Source organism: Octodon degus, unplaced genomic scaffold, assembly GCF_000260255.1.
Source record: "Octodon degus isolate 3935 unplaced genomic scaffold, OctDeg1.0 scaffold00061, whole genome shotgun sequence".
Classification (NCBI taxonomy): domain Eukaryota; kingdom Metazoa; phylum Chordata; class Mammalia; order Rodentia; family Octodontidae; genus Octodon; species Octodon degus.
Window position 1 is genome coordinate 9716455 of NW_004524637.1, and position 21132 is coordinate 9737586.

The following is a 21132-nucleotide window of genomic DNA, read 5'->3' on the forward strand; positions in this document are numbered from 1 at the left end:
TATATATATAAATTTTGGTTGTTACAGGATCTCACTACACAGCTCAGACTCACGGGGGATCGAACCTTGGTCCCTGCACTTGCCTAAGCTTGCTTAAGCAGGCACTTTAGTCCACTAAGCTATCTCACCAGCCACGTAACCACTTTTAAAATTTTTAACAAACAAAGAGGCCCTTAACATCTGGTTTGTCAGATGAAATCTGTGGGTTGTTACACAAAATATGCTCTAGTAAGTGTCCGAATGTCTGCAATTGGCAATAAATCCAATCATTGCTTACAAATAGTAGAAGTACAGTTTGCTTGCTATATGGCAAACTCTGGAATTTGTATTTTTCTTGTCACAGAGGACCATAAAAGTCACTCTCATAAATGAAGGCAAAGTGTGTACTGCACGCGGCTTCCAAAGGAGGAAAAGTGGAAGTGCAACATTCAGGGTACTGTGTTTCCTAAAAGGCATAGACACAGCTGAGGAGAGGGGTCAGCTACTCTTGTTTCCCATCCTACCAAAGGCGACCACTCTGGGGAGATGGCTCAGTAGAAAAAGCACCTCCCTGGCAAGCTCAAGGGCCTGAGTTCAATCCCCAGTTCCGCAAAGGTGACCACTTGCTCTCAGGGACCTAAAGTAGCTGCAGACAGTCACTTGTGCTTCCGAAGATCACGTTCTAACCCACCTGGGTTGTTGAAGAAAAGCTCCGTAACAGCACACCTCTCACCCAAACTCCAGCTTTGCAAATTTATGTTCTGACGGCAGTACTCAGAGGTGCAGAAGAGTAGCAGGGCAGGATGAGGGTCCTGGGCTAATGGAACACCCAGAACTTCACAGACTGGGAAAGGGAACTTCATCCCGAACACCGGAAACCACAATACGTAAGTCTGTATGTGTGTCAAAATCCTTTCTATAAATTTCCTTCTTATAGAAACAGTCTCCAGTCATAACCCAGCTGCTATGAGTAGGCCCTTAGCAACCCTTTTAAAAACTGTTCCCTAACTAAGGGTGCTATACTGTGACTATCCATGCAGGGATGGGGAGGCGGGGAAGCTAGGGGTGTGGACTGGATTCTTCGGCATACTGAAGTGTATTGCAGAACTTCCAAAAAGTGGTTTTCCAAAAACAGTACTATGGTCTCCAAATACAGACTATTTGTCAAAACACATTTGGTGACCTGCCACTAACCACTACTTCAAACCTCTCTCATTAGAATCCATGTCAATTTGGCCCCCTGTTTATGTATTGTTAAGCCAGTCTGGTCTCTCTGGAATATTTTACTACCATAAGATCCTTGTTTAGGGCTCGGGAGATAGTTCAGCGGCACAAGCGCCTGCCTGGCAAGTACAAGGTCCTGAGTTCGATTCCCAGTACCAAAAAAGCCATGTTTAAATTAGTTTGTAATATGAAATGATATTAATTTTTAAATATCATAAAGTAGTTCCCATATGTCAAGTAAGGAATAAAAACCTTAATAAAAACAGACAACATAAAGCTCAGAAATTTAGGGCTAGGTTTAGGCATTAACACAGATTTACTGATCAGAATTCAGAAGAGCTTTTGGTTGAATAAAGAAAGTGAGAAGGAGCCCCTTTCCTTAAACAAGCTTAAACTACATCTGACGTCTTTGTTTTGGGAACAAAGACTAAGTATGAAATTTAAGGGGCCAGGGAGATGGCTCAGTGGAGTAAGCGCTTCCCTGGCAAGTGCAAGGGCCTGAGTTCAATCCCTGGTTCCACCAAAAAATAAATAAATAAATTTAAGATGCTTTCATGAGTCCAATTTTTACTTTGCTTCCATCAGGATTCTAGAGTAAACGTCTGTCTTTTATGTGGGTAACAGTACTGAAACATAAACTTCCCTTCTATGACACTGGGTTTGCACTAGATAGCACAAACATTTCTCTTAGCCATCTATTTATTTTACTAATAGATTTTTCTGTTTGGACAATATAATTCAGTATGTATTACATATCACTCAGTAAATATTTGTTTAATTAAATTGAATGTTTAAGCTTATGTCCATGTCTAGGCCTTTTGTCAAATGCTTCCTCGGTACTGTTTTTTCCGTCTTTTTTGAGACAGGGTCTTGCTATGCAGGTCAGGCTGGCCTTGAGCTCACTTTATAGCCCAGGCAGATCTCAAACTCGAAGCGATCCTCCTTTCTCAGGCTCCCAAGTGTGGGGGTTACAGGGGCATGCACTACCTTTGTACCTTTGGAGCCCCGTCTTTCTGATGAAAGCAATTCCTGGTCACTGTCACAAGTCCCTGCTTTGAGAAGATTACAGAAAAACACTAGGAGACTTATATAAACAGCTTAGTATGGAGGAGTCTCTAAAGGTCTAAAAACCTGAACGCTCAACAAAGTATTTATTATAATTTAATTTGGTTATACTAAGCCACACCCATGATGGAGTGGAAAATTTAAATTCTATTTTACACATCAGTGTTTTACTTCTGTTCCAACAGAAACACAACAAAGAAATAACCTTGTGTAGGATGGCATGTCCAGAAATGGACTTCATTTGGGTGTCAGAGATCTGTTTTCCAGTATTTCATTAACAAAACACACACAGCCTATCTGAAAAAACATACTACTTAGAATAGGGAAAATTGTCCTTTTTAAAACATATTCTTCTCTTCTCATACAGTGCTACAGATTACAGGAAAGGCAGCTTTGCGATCCAGTTCTTAAGCCTCCAGATGCTTTTCCACCTAAATTCAAAGTATTGTATTCTCTTGACTCAACTACTTCCAAGTTATGAACTTGAAGATTTAATCTTAAAGCTCTTAGCTCCATAAAAAAGCAGTAATAATTGAAAAGCATAAGGCCACCTTCTCTGTAGCTTACTACAAGTGTTGCAATTTTTTTCGTTTATGCAACATGATTCTTAAAACAAAAGCCAACCGCGGTCCCATGTTCAACAAAACTACACTGCTGAAGAGAAAACTTCCTCTGTGACACGTAACCGGAGGATGCCACTGGCCTTCGGTGTGCCTCCTTCCAAAGCAGTTTTCAGAATGATTTCCACAGTACCCAAACATTACCTTCTCTGATATCCTGCCTTTAAAATCTTAGGTCCAAGGGCTGGCCAAACAGCTCAGCGGATGAAAGTGCCTGCAAGCAGGTGCAGGGGCCGGGGGTTCCATACCACCCCCCCCCCCCCCCCCCAACCCCCCCCCCCCGCCCCTCCAACCCCACCCCACCCCTGGGCCTGCTGTGTGCCAGTCCCACCCCTGGGGCACACTGAGACTGCAATGGAGACTGGGCGTGGCAGCATGCGCCTGTAATCCCAGCTCCTGGGAGGCTTTAAACAGGCAGATCACTACGAATCTGATCTAACAGTGATGCCCTGAACATCGTGTAGACCTTCCCTAAAATACAAAAAATAAAATAAAATAAAAATTAAAAAATAAAAACCTTAATGCTTCATGAGATTGGTAAGCATAATGTGTCCTAGCATACATTCATGAAATGGACGTTGTGTACCGACTGGTGACAACAGACTGGGCCAGGCCCTGAGGTCAGCCCTGGAATCCCACGGCCAGCATGCTGGCTGAAATCCCTCCAGACTGGGACCAGCAAGATAGCTCAGTAGTCTAAAGTGCTTGCTCAGGCAAGCTTAGGCAAAAGTGCAGGGACCATGGCTCGATCCCTGGCACCACATGCCGTGCCAGCCCCACCCCTGGCGGGGGGGGCTGAGCTGGCCACAGAAAAACAAAATAAAATACATTCAAGCCAAGAAGACACAACACTTCACTGTGCTCCTCAGCTTCTACAGTGTTACGACGACAAAACTTCTGTTGTATTTTGTTCACCTTCTTTCTTTATGAGTATATTTTAAAAATACAAAATGCTACTTTCTCTTAAATGTTGGGAGTGTCAGCTTATCTAATGGACATCCTGTCAAATGGGCAGTGTTTTGGGTCTAGACGTCCCCCAAAACCTTGTGAGGTCATAAGCGAAGATTTTTCAGAGGCAGCTGGATCTAGAGTGTGTGCCACTGGGCCTGATTCATGCGCAGTGCTAGGCTCAGTCAAGGCCAGCAGGACTCAGGATGTGCACGCTGCCTGCTCTGAATATAAGACACAGAAAGAGCCGTGTTTGTCCCCTGTTCCTGCGCTGCCTTCCGCCCACCATGAACAGTTTCTCCTTTGCCAGGCCCTCCACCAGGGGCATCTGTGCCTTAGAGCCCACTGACTGCAGACTGAAACCTCTACAAACCGTGAGCTACATAAACTATTTCTCCTTTTACTCTGGGTGTCCAGTATTTCATCTCAGCAATGAGAAAAATAACTCAGACAGGCAAGTGCTGTTCATTCTACCCTGACCAGAGAAAAGGGCACAAAATACCTTTTTGATTTTTTTTTTTTTTTTTTTTTTTTTTTTTTTTTGGTGGAACTGGGGATTGAACTCAGGTCCTTGTACTTGCCAGGCAAGTGCTTATTCTGCTGAGCCACCTCCCCGGTCTGCCTCTTTGATTTTTAAAGCCTGCCCAATAAACTGATCTCTGGAAAGTTCTGATTGGTGCCTAAGTTATCGTTCTACTGCTGCCTTTTAGAGCTCTAAACAGAGACCTAGGTAGTCACGCTGAAGTCCCCTAGCCTCCTTGCTTGCAGCAACTCACTGGCAATTAAAAAGAGGTGGGTTGGGGCCAGCCAGATAGCTCAGCCGACTAACATGCCTGCTTAGGCAGATGCAGGGAGCAGGGTTAAATCCCCAGTGTGCAGTGCCGGCTCTGATCCCGGGGTGCACTGAGACCACAACTGAGACTGGGTGTGGTGGTGCACGCCTGTAATCCCAAAGCTTGGGAGGCTGAAAACAGAAGGATCGCTACAAGTCTGATCTGTGTGATGAGACCCTGTAGATCCTGTGCTAAACACACAAAAATAAAAGAGGTGGGTGGATCAATCATTCAGGCTGCTTTTGTGCTCTAAGAAATCAGACCACCAACAATACACAGAGTGCCACGAAGACCATTTTGCAGCACAAATTGCATTTTCACAAAGGCTGAAACTACATTAAGTTTTTTCAGATCCAAACAGTATAAATTTTATTATCACCCTTCTCATAATTATAAGCCGCTTCAGATAAATTAAAAGCTAACTCTGACACACACATAAAAATAAACTTCCTGAAAGTTTAATAAGCTTAGAAATAACTTACAGTCACATGACTGCCATTAATTTCCGTACACCTCTACAGCTCCTGATGCAAGCCAAAAACATTATTTTAATTAAGCAATTAATTAATTAAAATAAGTGAAAGATTCTTGAAAACTCAAAGGCCCTAGAGATTAGATTAGAGAAAGCAGAATCCTAGCTAACACGGAGGAATTCCTGAGCTCATCTGTGGTGTCGATGTCAGTTTTCCTCTCAGATTTCATAAACCCCGTCAACTCTCCCTATAAACCACAAAGGATGTAGTGGAAATTATGACACTAAACACCTTCCGTGGTCACATCTGTCACTTGGTATTAGTAGGCAATTTCAGAAATATATCCCAATAAATGGGAACTATGAAATAAGCCACAAAAAAGTGCATCTCTATAAGGCAACAAGCCAACGAAGCTGAAATTAAATAATTTTTGACTTGCTCATTTTACCCTTTAATTATCTCTTAAAGGTTTAAATACATGCTTTTTGCAAAACAAACATTTTACTCATTGTATTTGGCTCTGGGACCTCACTCTGTAAACAAAAATATATGGTGGCAGGAGAAACACTGTAAAATGTTAATTACCAGATGAAAAGGTTCGCTTAGGCTTGAACAAAGCATATTGTAACATCAGGCTGAAGGCAAAATAATAGGGGCTGCTCGAACTTCACCAGCGCCTGCAGCCGAGGCAACCTCAGCTTCCCTTCTAAATTGCTGTTCCGCCTCATGCCAGCTTCTTGGAGCCTCCTGGTAATTTAAATCCCTATCTGTAGCTACTCTGAAGTCTTGGAGTACTCCGAGAGAAGCTGCCCGAGAGAAGCTGCCCGCACAGGGAGCATCCGCCCTCTATCTGCAGGGTGTCCCTCCAGAGGTCCCCTGCCAGCAGCCCTGAGGCCGGCACACAGAGCTGAATGCTCTCAGAGGACACAGCTAGGGGCCACAAGGAAAGTCCCTCCTCCCCAGGAACCAGCGGCATCTGGGACAAGGGATGCTTCCTTTCTTTCTTCTGGGAAAATCTCCCCGAAGCTGCTCCTATTTCTGTCTCCCGTAAGGAGAGGAGAGGAGAGGAAAGAAAAGGAGATAGATAATGAAGTGTCTACAACTGCTCCAATGAGTGATTAATTCTTCCCCAGAGAAACAAAAAACACAAACTAAAAGCCAAGGGGCGTACTCTCCGTTAAGGGGACGGGGCTCTCTTGATCCCAGAGTCCAAAAGGGTGAAGGGAAACCTGTTCCACCTTCCACCTCACCAACTCATCTTGCTCACCACGTGGTGTGAGAGAGCTGGCGACGCCAGAGGCCGTGAGAAGGGCCAATAGCCCAGTCTCTTCACTTCAAAAATGAAGAAGATAACGAGCGTGAGTTCTGAGGGCCAAACTCCTTCTTCGAAGTCACTAACTGCTTCAATCCCAAGAAAATAAATACTTTAGAACATTTTCAAAAAATGGCCAGGCGAGTGTCTTCTAACAGCCGCAGTTTCACAAACAAAACCTACAGTATGCATTAAATTCCTCCTAAGAAGGAATTTAACGAGATACACAGCAGTCATGAGGCACAGCTAGCACACAATGGCTGATGACAGCTGAATCTTTTTCATCTTACTTTTCTTTGGCTTTTACAGAATTTTCATTACACTTCATTCCTTGCAAAGATGTAGCCCTGCAGCCCTGTGACGTGTGTGTGTGTGTGCGTGTGTGTGTGCATGTATGTTTCTGTATTTCAGGGAAGGGTCTACAGAGTGTTCAGGTCTCACTACTAGATCAACTCCTAGTGATTCTCATGTTTACAGCCTCCCAAGAGCTGCGATTACAGGTGTGCACCACCACGCCCAATCTCAATCGCCATCTCAGCACCCCCTGGGGGCAGGGCCGGCATGGCAGAATCCCCGGGCCCTGTGCCTGCTTGCAGGTGCTTTAGTGTGTGTGTGTTTTTAAAATGCAGGAAAATTTTCCTCATCACTCTTACTGAAAATATCAGCATTAATTATGTTAAGTGTTTCCCAGTATAAGTTCCTAAGTTCATATTAGATTAATATTTAAACAATATTTCTGAAGAGCATTTTTGTATTTCATTTCACATTTAATATTAATATTGGGGCTGAGCAAACAGCTCAGCAGCACAGTGCATGCCTGGCAAGCACAAGGCCTTGAGTTCAATTCCTGGTATTAAAAAAAAAAAAAAATCACTACTAATATTTACTCAGGAATGCTGTTAGTGCAATGTAGATTAAAAAATGACCTTTTTTTTTTTAAACTAAGGCATTCCTGTGGAAAACACCTGCGTATTTTCAGGTGCAAGTATTCGTCTACGCTACACTATCCCACTGTGCTGCGGTGCTATGCTGGTTGCACTGTATCCAAACTCTAACAGTTATACAAGTAAACGTCAATGCTTTCACCAGAGATTATAAATGAAAAGTTGGATCCGAAATGTTTCCCAAAGCACCGCTTGGGCAAATGCAGTCAGGCGCACAGGCCCACGGTTCGATTCCCAAAACGTTTCTCAAGTAGAACAACAGACGCGAAGACTGTATCAGTAAGCGTAATGCAGGGCGAATCTATTCCAATGAGCTGCTAAACTAAGGCTTATTACCCTACTTCAACAGAAAGCACTCAACTTCTCCGTGTCTGCAGAGCTCAGGGTACTTACTGCGCTGTGTGAAAATCACCACGTTGAGAGCACTCTGGCTCAGCAGAACAGAAACCGAAGTTCGGATTAGGATGAAGAGTTCTCGCATAAGGCGTCAACACGGCAAGTGCTGCGTGGGGACCTAGAACAGGCCTCACACCGTGCCGATCAAGGCAGCAGAGAGCCGTGAGTACTGGTACATGGTGCTCTTTAGGGTCAGAGGGGTCAGAGGACTGCAAACCCAGCACTGCTGCAGCTACAAGCGGCTCCTGCCTCCCAGGTACAGGGCGCTGTGCCACCCGCATCACATAATCATTGCGGTCTCTTTTATTCCTCCTGTGCCTCCTGTTCCACAGGTAAAGACCACTGGGGCTGGGATTAAATGCCTGCAACAGAGATCAGCCAGTCAGTGGCGGGCAGTGTATTAAAACACAGGCCTCTGAACTCCAAAGTCAGCACACTCAGGCATCCCTGCCCTTGCCTCCTACAATAATTACTGGACGTTGTGTTTAGGAGTTCTCATTAGAGATATTCCTTTTGTGTGCATTACGCTACCCAATAACACTAAGCATTTATCTCTCACTTCCACAAAGCTTTTACAAATGATGCCGTATAAACTTGACCTACATTATTTTTGTATTTTTCTGTCACCTAGTGAAAACCCAATTTTCTAAAGTGTCCACCCCATGTTGTATTCCCAGCACACATAAGAAGTCTAGTTGCTCACTAGAGACACAAGCATTTGCTGTCTCCAGTCTTTTTCAATTTTTGATCACCTAGCAAGCTGCCTTAGCCTCTTTCAAAGGTTTCTCTTCCCTTCTGCTTGGTGAAACAATCCTCTCCTGACATTTATTTACCTCTCTGTCAATCTTTTCTAAAGTCTCCTCAGAATCTGGTCCCCTTGTAACTTCTACAAGTGAATTTTTCCTACAGCTGGCTTCAAGGCCTTTTTCTTCACTGGGCAGAATCTCTTACCCTCACCCACGGCTTCTCAGCCACCCATGTTTGGTTGACATATAATAAATCTACACTTCCAACCAATTCTCTCTTGCGAGTCCCTGGCTCACAGGCTCTCTGTTGTCTCCTTTTGGGCGTGTCAAAGTTATCACCAAGCCAAGGGACTGACACTGAATTTTGATCCATCCTCCTTCCCTATACACTCCCAGGGGCAGGCGCATGTCACAAGTCAACTCAGACTCAACCCTCAAAAATCAAAGCAAACACAGACAAATGAAAATGCAGCAACGGCTTCTGCTTCACAAACAGCCTTCCGACCGTAACCTTCTTCTATCACCACCAAAGGCCTCACCTCTGACGGCTCTCACGGGGAACGCTGCAACTTTAATACATACTTAACCCTAAAATATCACAGGAAAAGGTATTTGGAATCTTACATAAATTATTGCTCACAGAAAATGTGTCTTTCAGAGAAGTATTAAAATTAAAAGTTAAATTATCACAATTAAGGAATGGGGGGGGCGTGAGTACCTTGGGTCAAACTTGGAACCTTGAGTTACAATTAAAGAATACTGATATAACTTAACTATCATTGCAGCAAACATCACCACAAGGGATATCTTTGGATACTTCTTAGTCTCAGGGAATGATTCACTTCTTTTTAAAAATATGCAATATAAAGACAACAAAATAATTAGAAATTCCCTTGGAGTTTTCTATGACATGAACGTATCTCAAAGGGCAAGAAGATAAAACCAGAATTTAAAAATAAAAAAAGTGCTGACATCTGTTGTGGTTAGAACAGAGAGACAGACCAAGGAACCAAACAAACACCAGATGAACACACAGTAGACCTGAGTGAGCCCTATCCCTTGCCTTTTCACTGATTAATAGTGGAAGCTACATAATATGGGCCTCATTTCCTCTTCTAAAGAGCTGAAATGAACCCTTGGTGGCTAATATGTCAACGGCAGTCTTGACTGCCAACTGTTACCAGCACTGGTTCAGAGGGGCTGTGAGACATCCACACCAGCAGCTGCAGGCTCAGGAGTCTGCCTGAACCTTGTGTTTTCCACTGCACTAGACAGTCACTAGGTTCCCCAGACATCTCCATCCAGGCCAACTTCTCAAGTGTGAAGATAGTGCTTCCGGTTTAACAAGCACTCGCTGGAGTCCTGGTATATACTGACCACAGAGCCAGGCAAAGGAAAAACAAAGGCATGTGCCTTCAAGGAGTTTAGGTCTGCATCACTTAACTCGGTGTGTATTATCACTGAAGATACAAGCAGCACAGTACTGCCTGGTAACATGCATCTGTTCTAACTTTAAACATCAAATCAGAAAATACATGCTTCAAACTGTTGCCAAAGTGATGTTGTAATTTCAAAAAGTCTCCAAGTAACGGCCTTCAAGCACCTTAGGAATGCTGTCTTTCAAAAAGCGAAGAGCAGAGACTGGGCTTGAGGCTACGTGCCTGTAATCCCAGCACTTGGGAGGCTGAAAAACAGGAAGGATCACTATGAGGCCAATCTGTGTAGTGAGACCCTGTAGACCCTGTACTAAATACATTAAAAAAAAAAAAAAAAAAAAAAAGCCATGAGCAATCAATCAAGGACATCACAGACCATTAGATAAGTCTATTTTAATTTTACCTGGTAAATGCCTGATGTCCAACATCTATTTCCTCACAGAGTCTGGCCACTCTGCTCATTTGTAATAGCCAAAAGCAATCAGCTTGTTCCTTGCTTTTATAATTTGCTGATTGAATTCCCACAGTTAGAATAACCATCCCTCTTAATCCTCCTACTTATATCCTTAGGTGACCCCTCCAGTCCCCATGTTTTTAATCTACTCATTCTTGTACAGTTTTTTCATTCAAATGGGTGCCTGTTATATGCCAGGCACTGCTTGTAGGAAAGCAACAACATGGACAGCTCCTGCTTTCAGGAGGTTACGCTGTCCTGAGAGGCCAACGTTGAGTCACAAAGTTAGGCGACAACGTGCACAGGGAAGAGACACTGGAACAAATCTGGAAAGCCAAGAAGTGTTCTAGATGAGGTGTCACATGAGCTAAACTGCAAAGCTAGGTAAAATTAGACTGCAATGGAAATTTCTGACAAAGACAAAAGCATCAATGAAGTCACCATGTTGTAAGCATCAGGGACACCTGGAAAAGGAAGGAAGTTTGCAGGAGCAAGGGACGCACAGACCGGAAAGAGGTGGAAAGCAGACCACAGAGTTTAAACTGCACTCTGGAAAGAGGGTGCTGCACAGAGAGAAGCCAGAAAAATCACTGTTAAAGCCAAAAGCCAAGAATCTGTGGTGGGTCACGGAAAGTTTGAAGCGCCCACAACTACAACAAAGGAGATGGATTTAGTAGGTGGGACAAACAAGGAGTTCACGATCTGTCAAAAATTTTTAATGTATCAGAGAAGATTTGCAATTCACTGACCTCAAAGTGCCTCTCAAGCCATTGCTTGGTGGTAAAAATGGAGGCTCAGGAGGCTGAGAGGAGAAAGGCCGAAACTTGAGGATGAAGGGAAAGCAAGGGCGGGGGAGGATGTCTAGAAAAACCAAAGGCAAATGGAAAAGAAATGATGCTACAAAAGGAAGAACAAGAGGGGGCCTCACAAGGAGCGTCAGACCCACAGCGGCCTTCAGTCGCTTTGCGCCACTTTGCGGGACTCCACTCTCTTCCCAACACATGTATGTCCTATTTTTCCATCTGCGCACTTTACTGATAAAGTATATTATTTCTTGGGATTTGGGATCATGGGTTGTTTTGGTCTGCTAGCTTCTGTCTGTGGGGATCCCAGATCCTCTAGTTATGCTGTCTGTAGTGGAGGTGGGGACAGCCACTGGAATGATCACCAGTCATGACTGGGTTCAGCAGCGACTTTCGAAGCTTAGGCAGAAGAGGAAGAGTGTAAGAATGCTCGGATCACAGCGCCCGTTCCTGACCAGCAGCTAGCTTCCACTCCAACTTGTGCTACATCAGATGGCTGTACTTTGCCTAGTGCATATAAGCCCTCATAAACTGAAATATCTATTCTAGTTACAAGAAGATGCTATGTATTTTAGATTTTAAATTGTATTTTCATGAAAATGGTTATAATTATCATGTAGAATATCGAAGTAGAAGAGTCCACATACAACTTATCTTCACCAAAAAAAGAGCACTGATTTTAATATTCCTTTATTTCAAACACTAAGATGTGAAATACCTCCATATTTTTTTTTTAGAGAAAAAAAGACTTAAGCTCCAATATATTACAACACAGAGATAACTAAGGAAGATAAATCTGCTAGGCTGTATGAAATATAAAAGGAAAAGCCATTTGGTTATTTCATTTTGTTTTTATCTCTTTCTATCAATACAGTAGGCAATCTCCCTGACCTAGAGAGACATCTCTGCGGCTCTCTAGCGCCTCTGAAAGAAATATGGCACACTGATTGATCCATGTCTTTAATACTTCAATTTGCCTATTTTTCCCAACATGTAAACGGCATCAATGGAAAACCATACCTTAGTGACTCCATCAAAAAATTTCTTAAAATGTAATGAAGGCAAGACCAATAACGCGGTAATTAAAGGGCAAGACCAATAATGTGGCAGGCCGTGTCTGAGCACCAATGACTTGTAACTTGAAAAGAACTCGATATTCTTGGGACCAAAAATCACTTTAAATAACAATCAATATGCGTAAAGTACTGAAATATAAGTTGAAAAATAATCCAGGAGACTACATAAGCTCTAGCAAATACTACCAGAGAACTCCAGCAACAACCACAACTAAACTAGCTTGCACGCATACAGGAAAAGAAGTTAAACTGTGGATGACATTATAATACATGACAGATATGCTGACTTTCAATTCAACATAGCTTCTTTATGGAAATATACTATCTTTCTGACAATCCTTACTTCGTTTAATGACAGTAATACAAAAAATATACTAATAATGTGTAAATCCTTAGCAAGGTTTCCCTTCTATAGAACATTTAGATGTATTTTTCATTCACTACACTTCTTTAAAATAGCTAATATTCTAATTAAGTGCATTAATTACTTACAAGTTCCATGAAATTGTTTTCTATGACATTATCTAACCTTACCATCTAAACTTCTCTGAGGAATTATCAAATATTGCATTCTAAAATTTAATTAAATGAATTCACACACATTAAAGACATCTTCTCTGAAGTGTAGGCTGTACTTTTGCAAGGCTCCAAAGAGGATTTTCATAGAGACTCCTGTATGCAGTTGTAATTCATAATGACAGTACTATTATTTGAAAAACGTTTAAAAATTTAAGCTCAGCTTCGCCTTCAAAAGTAGCACACACACATACAGCAGCATGCATAAAAGCAAACGCTTCATTCCCACCAAAGCCTTCCTATTTACCAATGATTTTCAAGATTCTACATCTACAACTTGCTTGCATTACTTGTTTAAGATGTACTTTAAAAAGATTAATTGTTTGATTTTGCCAAGTTTCAAATGACTAATTTGGGTCATGAGAAGCAAGTTCTAGAAAGAGGAAGACGATATAATTTGTCATCCAGGTTGGAACTTGAGATCTACACGGAGAAACACTATCCATAATTATAGCAGGAAATTTTGTGTAAAAAAAAAATGAAGATAAACCAATACCTAAATCACCTTCTTCTAAACAACACCAGTTTCTTTCTTTTTCTATGAGTAAAATATTCTCTATGGATGAAAAGAGTCATAAGCAGCCACTGATAAATACCTGCAGTATGTTTGTAAGCTGACCTATAGCAAAATAAGTGCACTTAAATCTGATATAAGTGCAAGAATATACAAACAGAAAACCTAAGACATTTAGTATAGAAACTTTAAAAATTCGTAAGTACATATAATTTATGGCATCAATCAACAGTAAAGTGATGTAGAAGATAAACTACTTGATAAGTATACAACCCCTTACTCATATAATTCTGAAACTGAGTACTTTATTAAAGGAAGTGACACTAAAATCACTGGTCATTTTTTGTTTCCTAGTGAAAGATGAGGAGGAAAGTATGCTCTGTTGTTCCAAGTTTTGAATCAGAGTTGTCTTTCAGCTATTGCATACTTTCATATGGCCACACTGTTTTGGGTGCAAAAGGCATTTATGAGCTATTGAATGATGAAGACAGAAAAACATAATCAAGGTTGAGAATTATCTCAGATCAGGCCTCGGGGTCACTTTGATTTGTAGTCCTTATGAAGCTCTCATTCCAGATGTCACAATGCTCACCACACTGCCCTTAATTCAGGACAGGGAAGATGACACCTTCCACCTGGCCCATTTCCCCAAGCCTTCTGGGAGCTTCAGACCACCAGAAAAGATGACCTGGGATTCTTCTACAGTCTTAAACAGTAAACATGGACTGGCGAGATAGCTCAGTGGTCTAAGTGCCTGCCTGGCAAGTGCAAGGACCCACGTTCGATCCCTGGTACCCCATGCTGAGCTGGCCCTGGAGCTACTACAGACACACGGTGCCAGCTCCAAAACTGGGTGTGGTGGCTCATGCCTGTAATCCCAGTGCTTGGGAGGCTGAGACAGGAGGATCACAACAAGTCCCAGCTGCATAGTGAGACCTTATACCAAATAAATAATTAAATAAGTAAATTTTTTTAAATTTCCAAAAAAGCTTTTAAACAGTAAACATGATAATGGCATTTTTTGCGGGGATAATAATTGAGAGCTTAACAATATCCCACTTTGCCATGTTAGAGACGCCTCCACTGCACGATGTTTACCATTAGAAGGGCAGGCTTTATAAATTCCATCTACACAGGGATAGTGAGATAGCTCAGCCTTCTAAAGCATCTGCTTAGGCAAGCTTAGGAAAGCACTGGGGTAGTTCGATCCCCAGCACCACATGCCAAGCTAACCTGGCCCCCAGGGCGCATTGAGCAGGCCATAAATAAATAAATAAATTTCATCTACACACAAGGAAACCAAAGCTAAAAGGAAACTCAAAGCCTTTATATTGAAGTGGATGCCACATGAAGATATACTCATAAGTGAAACAAACCAGACCCACACGTGTAAATATCATATAGTCTCCCTCGTATAAGAACTCAGAAGAAGAAATAAAAACAGGAAGATGCAACACAATTAAATGGAAAGCGAGAACTTGAGGATTAGACAACAAAGAGAGGGCAAGGAGAAAAGCTAAGAAACATGACAGGAGTTAACTTAATGCTCATACCTATAAAGAATAATGGTGGTATAGCCAGAACCTAGTCTGGTTTCCACTACCACTCTAGTTCCCCCTTGCCTTTCTGCCATGGCAGTTTTGTTTTCATTTGTTTTGTTTTGTTTTGTTTTGTTTTGTTTTGTTTTGTTTTGTTTTGTTTTGGTGGAACCAGGGATTGAACTCAGGCCCTTGTTCTTGCCAGGGAAGTGCTTATTCTACTGAGCCATCTCCCCGGCCCCTCATGCTAGTTTTAAGATGAAAAGGAACTGAGTTTGTAAGCAGAGCACCTACTCCTTTATTTTATCCAACCATCTTAACTCCTGACTCAGTTTTAATAGTTGAATTCTAATACTTGTCCTCCGCACCCTACTAAGTAGCGGAGGATACTTTGTTCGAAGTAGCCTACCTAATAAATAAAAGTCACAACAGTACCGAGAAGAGAATAATGGAGAACATGATAAGGTTATGGGCAGCCCTATGCACCACAGAGCACATAAATCAGGAAAGCCCTAAGCACACACTCAGACGGGATCCTGAGAGAGCATGGGAGACGTTTAGCCCAATGACGGTCTTTTCCAGCTCTTTGAATGTTTTCTAGTCTGGATTCTAGACTCAAACACCATGATCCAAGAGTGAGGAAACTATAATAGTTAGAGAAATTCCCTAACTATTAAACACTGACAGAAGAGATTTCTCATCAAGAGGTGAGTGTACAATTTCCAACGTCTCCGGTCTGTTACATAGAAGTTATACAGTAAATGGTAGACTATTACTCTAAACTACAAAACTCAAAATAACTTGATCCCTTTTTTAAAGACTTTAAAAAAATTGGAATCCATGTTTGTCCATCTGGCCTCCTATTACTCTAGGTACGTAACGAAACTTATTTCAGCTCTCAGGAACAACCCTAAAATACCAAACTCTCATTAAAAGACCAACCAGAAAATGATGCTTAATAAGACAGAAGAGTCTATAACAAAAGGTGCAGTACAACACAGTGGATTTTATAATCCATGGATTTTATAACCTCACCCATAGGCTTTTTATAAATGCAGGAGAATAATAATATGATTTCAGGAATGCACATGTGATAACTTTCTGGAAAGTTTACATAAATCATTCTTCATTTTTAACTAAGCAAATAACGTTCCCAAGATGCGGTGGTTCTACAATTCAAATCAGCATCAGTACATACAGTTCCCACCAATTTCCATAGTATGGTTCTAATTTAGTAATCTAACTACTTAAGTGATAATGTTTCTGTTACTTCCATTTAGAAGAAAAGCATACATATGAGAACTGTCCATACCGACTGACAAAAATGTAAACTGCAGGTTTTAACTCAATTTTCATGCTTTTTTCAGAACTTCTTATCTCTTTATTTTTCATGCTTGCTCTTTGGGCATTTCTCCATGAGATGAGCTCTTTCAATCTGAGACAAGATTATTCTTCCCCTACCTTTGCAAACTCAGTACTAGATCTGCACATTTGTTAATGCAGGTTTTTGTTGATAGTAGAGTTTAGAGTTAACTTCCCCTGAGGTTAATGCCAACCACCGATGGTATGAAGAAGCCTCGACTTCCAGTGGAACTGTGTTTTCTCCTCAGGTTTTTCTGCATAATAAGGCATCTTGGAACAGGTAGATCCCTACTGGTATTTCAGAACTTCTTATCTCTTTATTTTTGTCCATCTGGCCTTTGCTCATGCCTGCTTGAGCAATATGGCTGCACACATATGGATACAAGACATAAAAATCTCAGCCAGTCAACCACTGATGCCTACATGCATGGGGCTGTACCACTCCCTGCCCTAGTTCCCACTCTATTTTTCTCTCTTCCCAGTTGCTGACTAAAGTCTCTCAAAATGAGCCTTATGAATATACTTCCGGCTACAATATTATAGCTGCCTGGAGGCGGGCAAATAATGAAAGCTGGAGTTCCAGGTTTCTTCTCCCGCTCCATCTCCTCTCCATGAAGGAAGCAGCTCTGACAGGTGATAGAGGAGCAAATGCGAGGTGCTCCAACAAGGAGAGAGGGAAAAGCGCAAAGTCAACCCTCTTCATAAATCATTTCACACCCTGGGCTTCAGAATGTTAACCAAACAGCAGCCTCATGCAATTCCACTTTAACTGTCTTTGCCTGTTTGAACAGAAAGTGGAAGAACTAGCTCATGTCAAGCCCACAACGCATGCTCCAAAGTGAATGTTCTTCCCAGGACACTAATGTTTTTTTACCATCCTCTCTTTGGAGACAACCCCATTTCCCTCCATGCATAGAGCGCTCTATTAATGAACATGTGTGAAGCTCCAGGGAACAGCAGCTGATATTTTGAATCAGTCTCATCTCTTGTCCAACTGCTTGTCTGAAATGGAGGAAAGACCAGAAATTCACTTAAGGAAAAGATATCATGAAATAGAAGTTACTTCCTGGTAGAAATAAGGTGCAGTATCTGGAAGAAACAGTTGGTCTTACACTGAAAGATCTAGATTGGAATTTTGGTTGGGCCATGTGGTTATGACTCAGCCTTAGCTATTACTGGAGTTTTGAGTCGAGGGTGAGAATTTGAGGATTTAAACACCTGACTTAGCTTCTGTACAGGCTATTGTGCAAATCCAAGTATTTGTCTACATACCACGTGAGTAGAGTTTACTTTCTGGGTACTGAATATTTGCAGCAGTGGCTGACATGAGACAAATACTCAATAAAAGGTATTTTTATTAACTAGTATGGCTCTAAATTTCCATCCTCAAACCATCCTTTCAGTCCTCTACTTTTATTTTATTTTTCTCCCCTCACTATTCTGTCTCTCTTTTCTCTATTAGACTTTTCTGGAAAAGGAAAAAAGATGATGAAGATTTTACATCTCCTGAGAACTTGTGATTTAGGTCCTGACCAGCAGAGGTTTCATTCCATGTATTACATGAGGCTCAGGATGTCTAGTGACAATTACTTGAGGGAGTATTATTTAGAGAAGTGAAGTTCCAAAAAGCCTCCAGAAAACACAGCACACACGCCCCCAAAATTAACAGATCTCTAATTCACACATAATTATTCAATCACTAAATACAATTTGGAGGACTCAACTACTTATACTTATAATGTACTAGGACTTAGAATCAGTGCACCATGCACCGAAAAATTAATTCTTTTTATTACAAAGTACTTTTCAGTTCACACAGAATTTTTGTAAAATCCTGAGGTGCAAGTAGCTTGATTTTTTTCTTTGCACATATTTATTGACATTATCAAAACTAATTTCAAGCAGCAATTTATAATGAGGGCCAATGAAATTATACAGATCCATGTTTGGTATTTTGTAGAGCTGCTGTGTCATATTTACCCACCAATTTTCTCCTTCTGTGGATGCTTTATAGCAAACCATGTAGACAAACACATCACTCACACTACATGGTTCAGATGATAGCCTACAATGATTACAGAAGGAAGTTTTCTCAAATCTTACTGCTCTGTTTGTAGAACATTAGCTTTGTACGGTTGTGATTATTTTATTTCGTTATTTTATTTTATGAAAGTAACATTTTGGGTGAAATTGGAGACCACACTTTACCACAAAAAGTTCACTTTCAAGCCCTGTAATAATCCTCTTGCTTCCGAATCTACTGCAATGCTTAGTCCACTGAAGAGCCCCTCCTAGGAACACACCATGAATTCCCCACCTCTGTGTACTGTCTGACCAACCCCTGCGGCCCCCAGTTCTAAGAAATCAAGTGTCACTTAGGAGAAAGTGAAGCCCTGACCCACTAACTGCAGATCACGTGACATGGCCCACACGGCAGCAAGCTGGGATCCTGAAACACTCATCAATCGGCCACTGCTCAAGAGGCCACGACATCAGCAAAGGAGGCTGATTGATAAAGTGAATGCAAGGCTCCAGAATTAGAGAGCTGTTGTGTAACAGCAGCACACGCTGCGATATCGTGGGAATTGGTGCAATAAAGGAATAATATTTGCAAGCCAGTGGAAGGCAGTCACAAGAAAAGCAGTGGAGATGTCAGCCAGGAGCAGATGGGCAGCTCCTGGTTTGTATGTGTCCACAGAAGCCCATAAAATCTGGTAATCGCTGCCCGCAGGCAGTGAGGTTAGGAATTGTGTCCTACAATCCATCCACTCCCACAGAAAATCCACCACTCTCTCTCTCACGCTTTAAACAGCCAATAAAGAGGTGTGATGGCCACTATTTGCACGGAGCCCTTCCTCCTTCCCTTTGCTATCAGGACACGTCAAGCAGCAGCCCATATTTTTCCCTAGCTGCCAGCGGCCTCCATCCACCTGCTGACTGCAGCGAACACCAATAGCAGCAGCAGCAGCAGCAGCAGCAGCAGCAAACCTGGAAATCCCGACCAAGAGAATAGATGTCCAGGACAGGTGGCAGGAGCTGCAGCCAGTGAGGACAGACGGACTCACAACCAGACAGACAGAGGGCAGCACCATCAGACAACATCCATTACTTCCAGTCTCAGAAGAGGGGAAGCCTGCAGCACCAGGGACGTCGCTCTTCCGCTAGGGACAGGCAGCAGATTAATGGGGATTCTGCCTCCCTTAAGCCAGCGGGCTTAATGCATTTGTTTTCTTGGAAGAGAAGGAGCAGGGAATTCAGAAACCTGCTGCTCCTGGTTCCTGCTGCTCCTTCTAGAACCAGGCCAGCTCTGGCCTTGCAGGGAGTAGCTTTTTTTCTGAGTCTACAGTAAAAGGGCAGGAATGACTGGATTTGTACTACTCTGCTTCCGCCTGCCGCCTGCCGCCTGCCGCCTGCCGCCTGCCGCCTGCAGCTCTTCCTCGGTGTCCCCCTCCCCACTCTAGAAACAACTGGACAGCTTAGCGGGCACCTGCCTGCACCCTAGCCCCTGCGCCCCTCTCCTGAGAGGCTCTGTTGGACTGAGTGCAAGTGGAAGCAGGCTTCTCCTGCTTCCGTGGCAGTAGCATCTTCTCCTCAGGACGGAGTCCTGCGGGTGGGAGAGAGGCCACGCCGGGTGTGCGCCCAGCCAGGCCAAGCCAGGCATCGCCCCTGCCCCTCCCTGTCCTTCTGTGCAATCAGCGAACTCCAGATGCAACAGGTTCCCCCTGGCTCTCCGTGCCAGCCGCCTGCCCCCAGATGCACCTGCTAGCTGAGCCAGAGCCGCGGAGGAGCCAGACCCAGCCAAGGGCCCCGGAAACCCTCGCCTCGGAGTGGGAAACTTTCCCGGATACATGGAGACCGCCCGAGGGTCCCCTTCCTTCAGGTCCTGCCCACGGGGGACCCAAGGAGCCAGGAAAGCCCAGTCTCCGCTTCAGGACCGGGTAAGCAGTTTGCTCGAAGGCAGGCGGCAGCTGTGGCATACACTCCTACACCACGACCAACCTCCCCCGGAAAAATGGGGCCCGGGCAGGGATGCCCTGGGCGCTGAGGGGCTGCGGAGAAGGGAAGCTGTGTGCACACATGCAAGCGTTCCTGGGCTGCTTCCTCCGGGAAGGAGCAGGCCCCAGAGGTTCCTCCGAAGCCAGAAGAGAGGAACCTCTATTTAATTCAGGCCAGAGTCCTTGGCGGCATCTCCCGATAGTAAAAATCCAAAACCAAAAAACCAACTTTGCACTGCCCAGGCACCCTCCACGGGTGAGCAAGCCAAGCCGTTCCCACACAGGTATGCTGTGTAGAAGACTAGGAATAGAAGGTGGAAGAGAAGCCGGGAGGCGGGATGCCAAAGATGGCAACTGTCCAAAAGAGACCCAACCTTGCTCCGAGAGACGGATGGGCACCAGGGCGAGCGCTCACAAGAAGCGTCTTTATTATATAAATAGAGGCAGCCTCTGCTGGGGTGGCTCCGAGCTGCCGAGCAACTCCGGAGAGCCGAGGCGCCGTCCCCGGCAGCGGGCATCGGCACCCCGCGCCCCGCGCCCCTTCCGCGCCCGCCCGGCCTCCCGGCCCCGGTCCCGGTCCCGGCCCCTCCTGCCCGCTCCGGGCGCCGGCCGGCTCAGCGGCGGGGCGCCTTACTTGAGCATGGCTTCTTCCTTCTCCTCCTCCTCCTTCTGCCGGTCCATCACGGCCATGATGATGCTCCTCTCCTCCTCGGTCAGGTGGCTCAGGTCCGGCAGCTCGCGCATCGGGGGCGGCCCCGTGGGCGGCCGAGGCCCGCGGGGCCCCACGGCAGAGGACATGTCGGCGGCGCCGGCCTCGCCTTGCCCGCGGTCCGCGCGC

At 43.8% G+C, this 21132-nt stretch overlaps 1 protein-coding gene across 1 annotated transcript in view; it reads right to left on the reverse strand.

Annotated features, from left to right (window-relative positions):
* Window positions 1-21092, reverse strand: part of Rims1 (regulating synaptic membrane exocytosis 1) — a 496751-nt gene extending 475659 nt beyond the window's left edge. The window contains exon 1 of the mRNA XM_023718668.1: window positions 20929-21092. Coding sequence (XP_023574436.1) covers window positions 20929-21092 — 164 coding nt within the window. The remainder of the gene's footprint in view (window positions 1-20928) is intronic.
* Window positions 21093-21132: the final 40 nt, after the last annotated feature.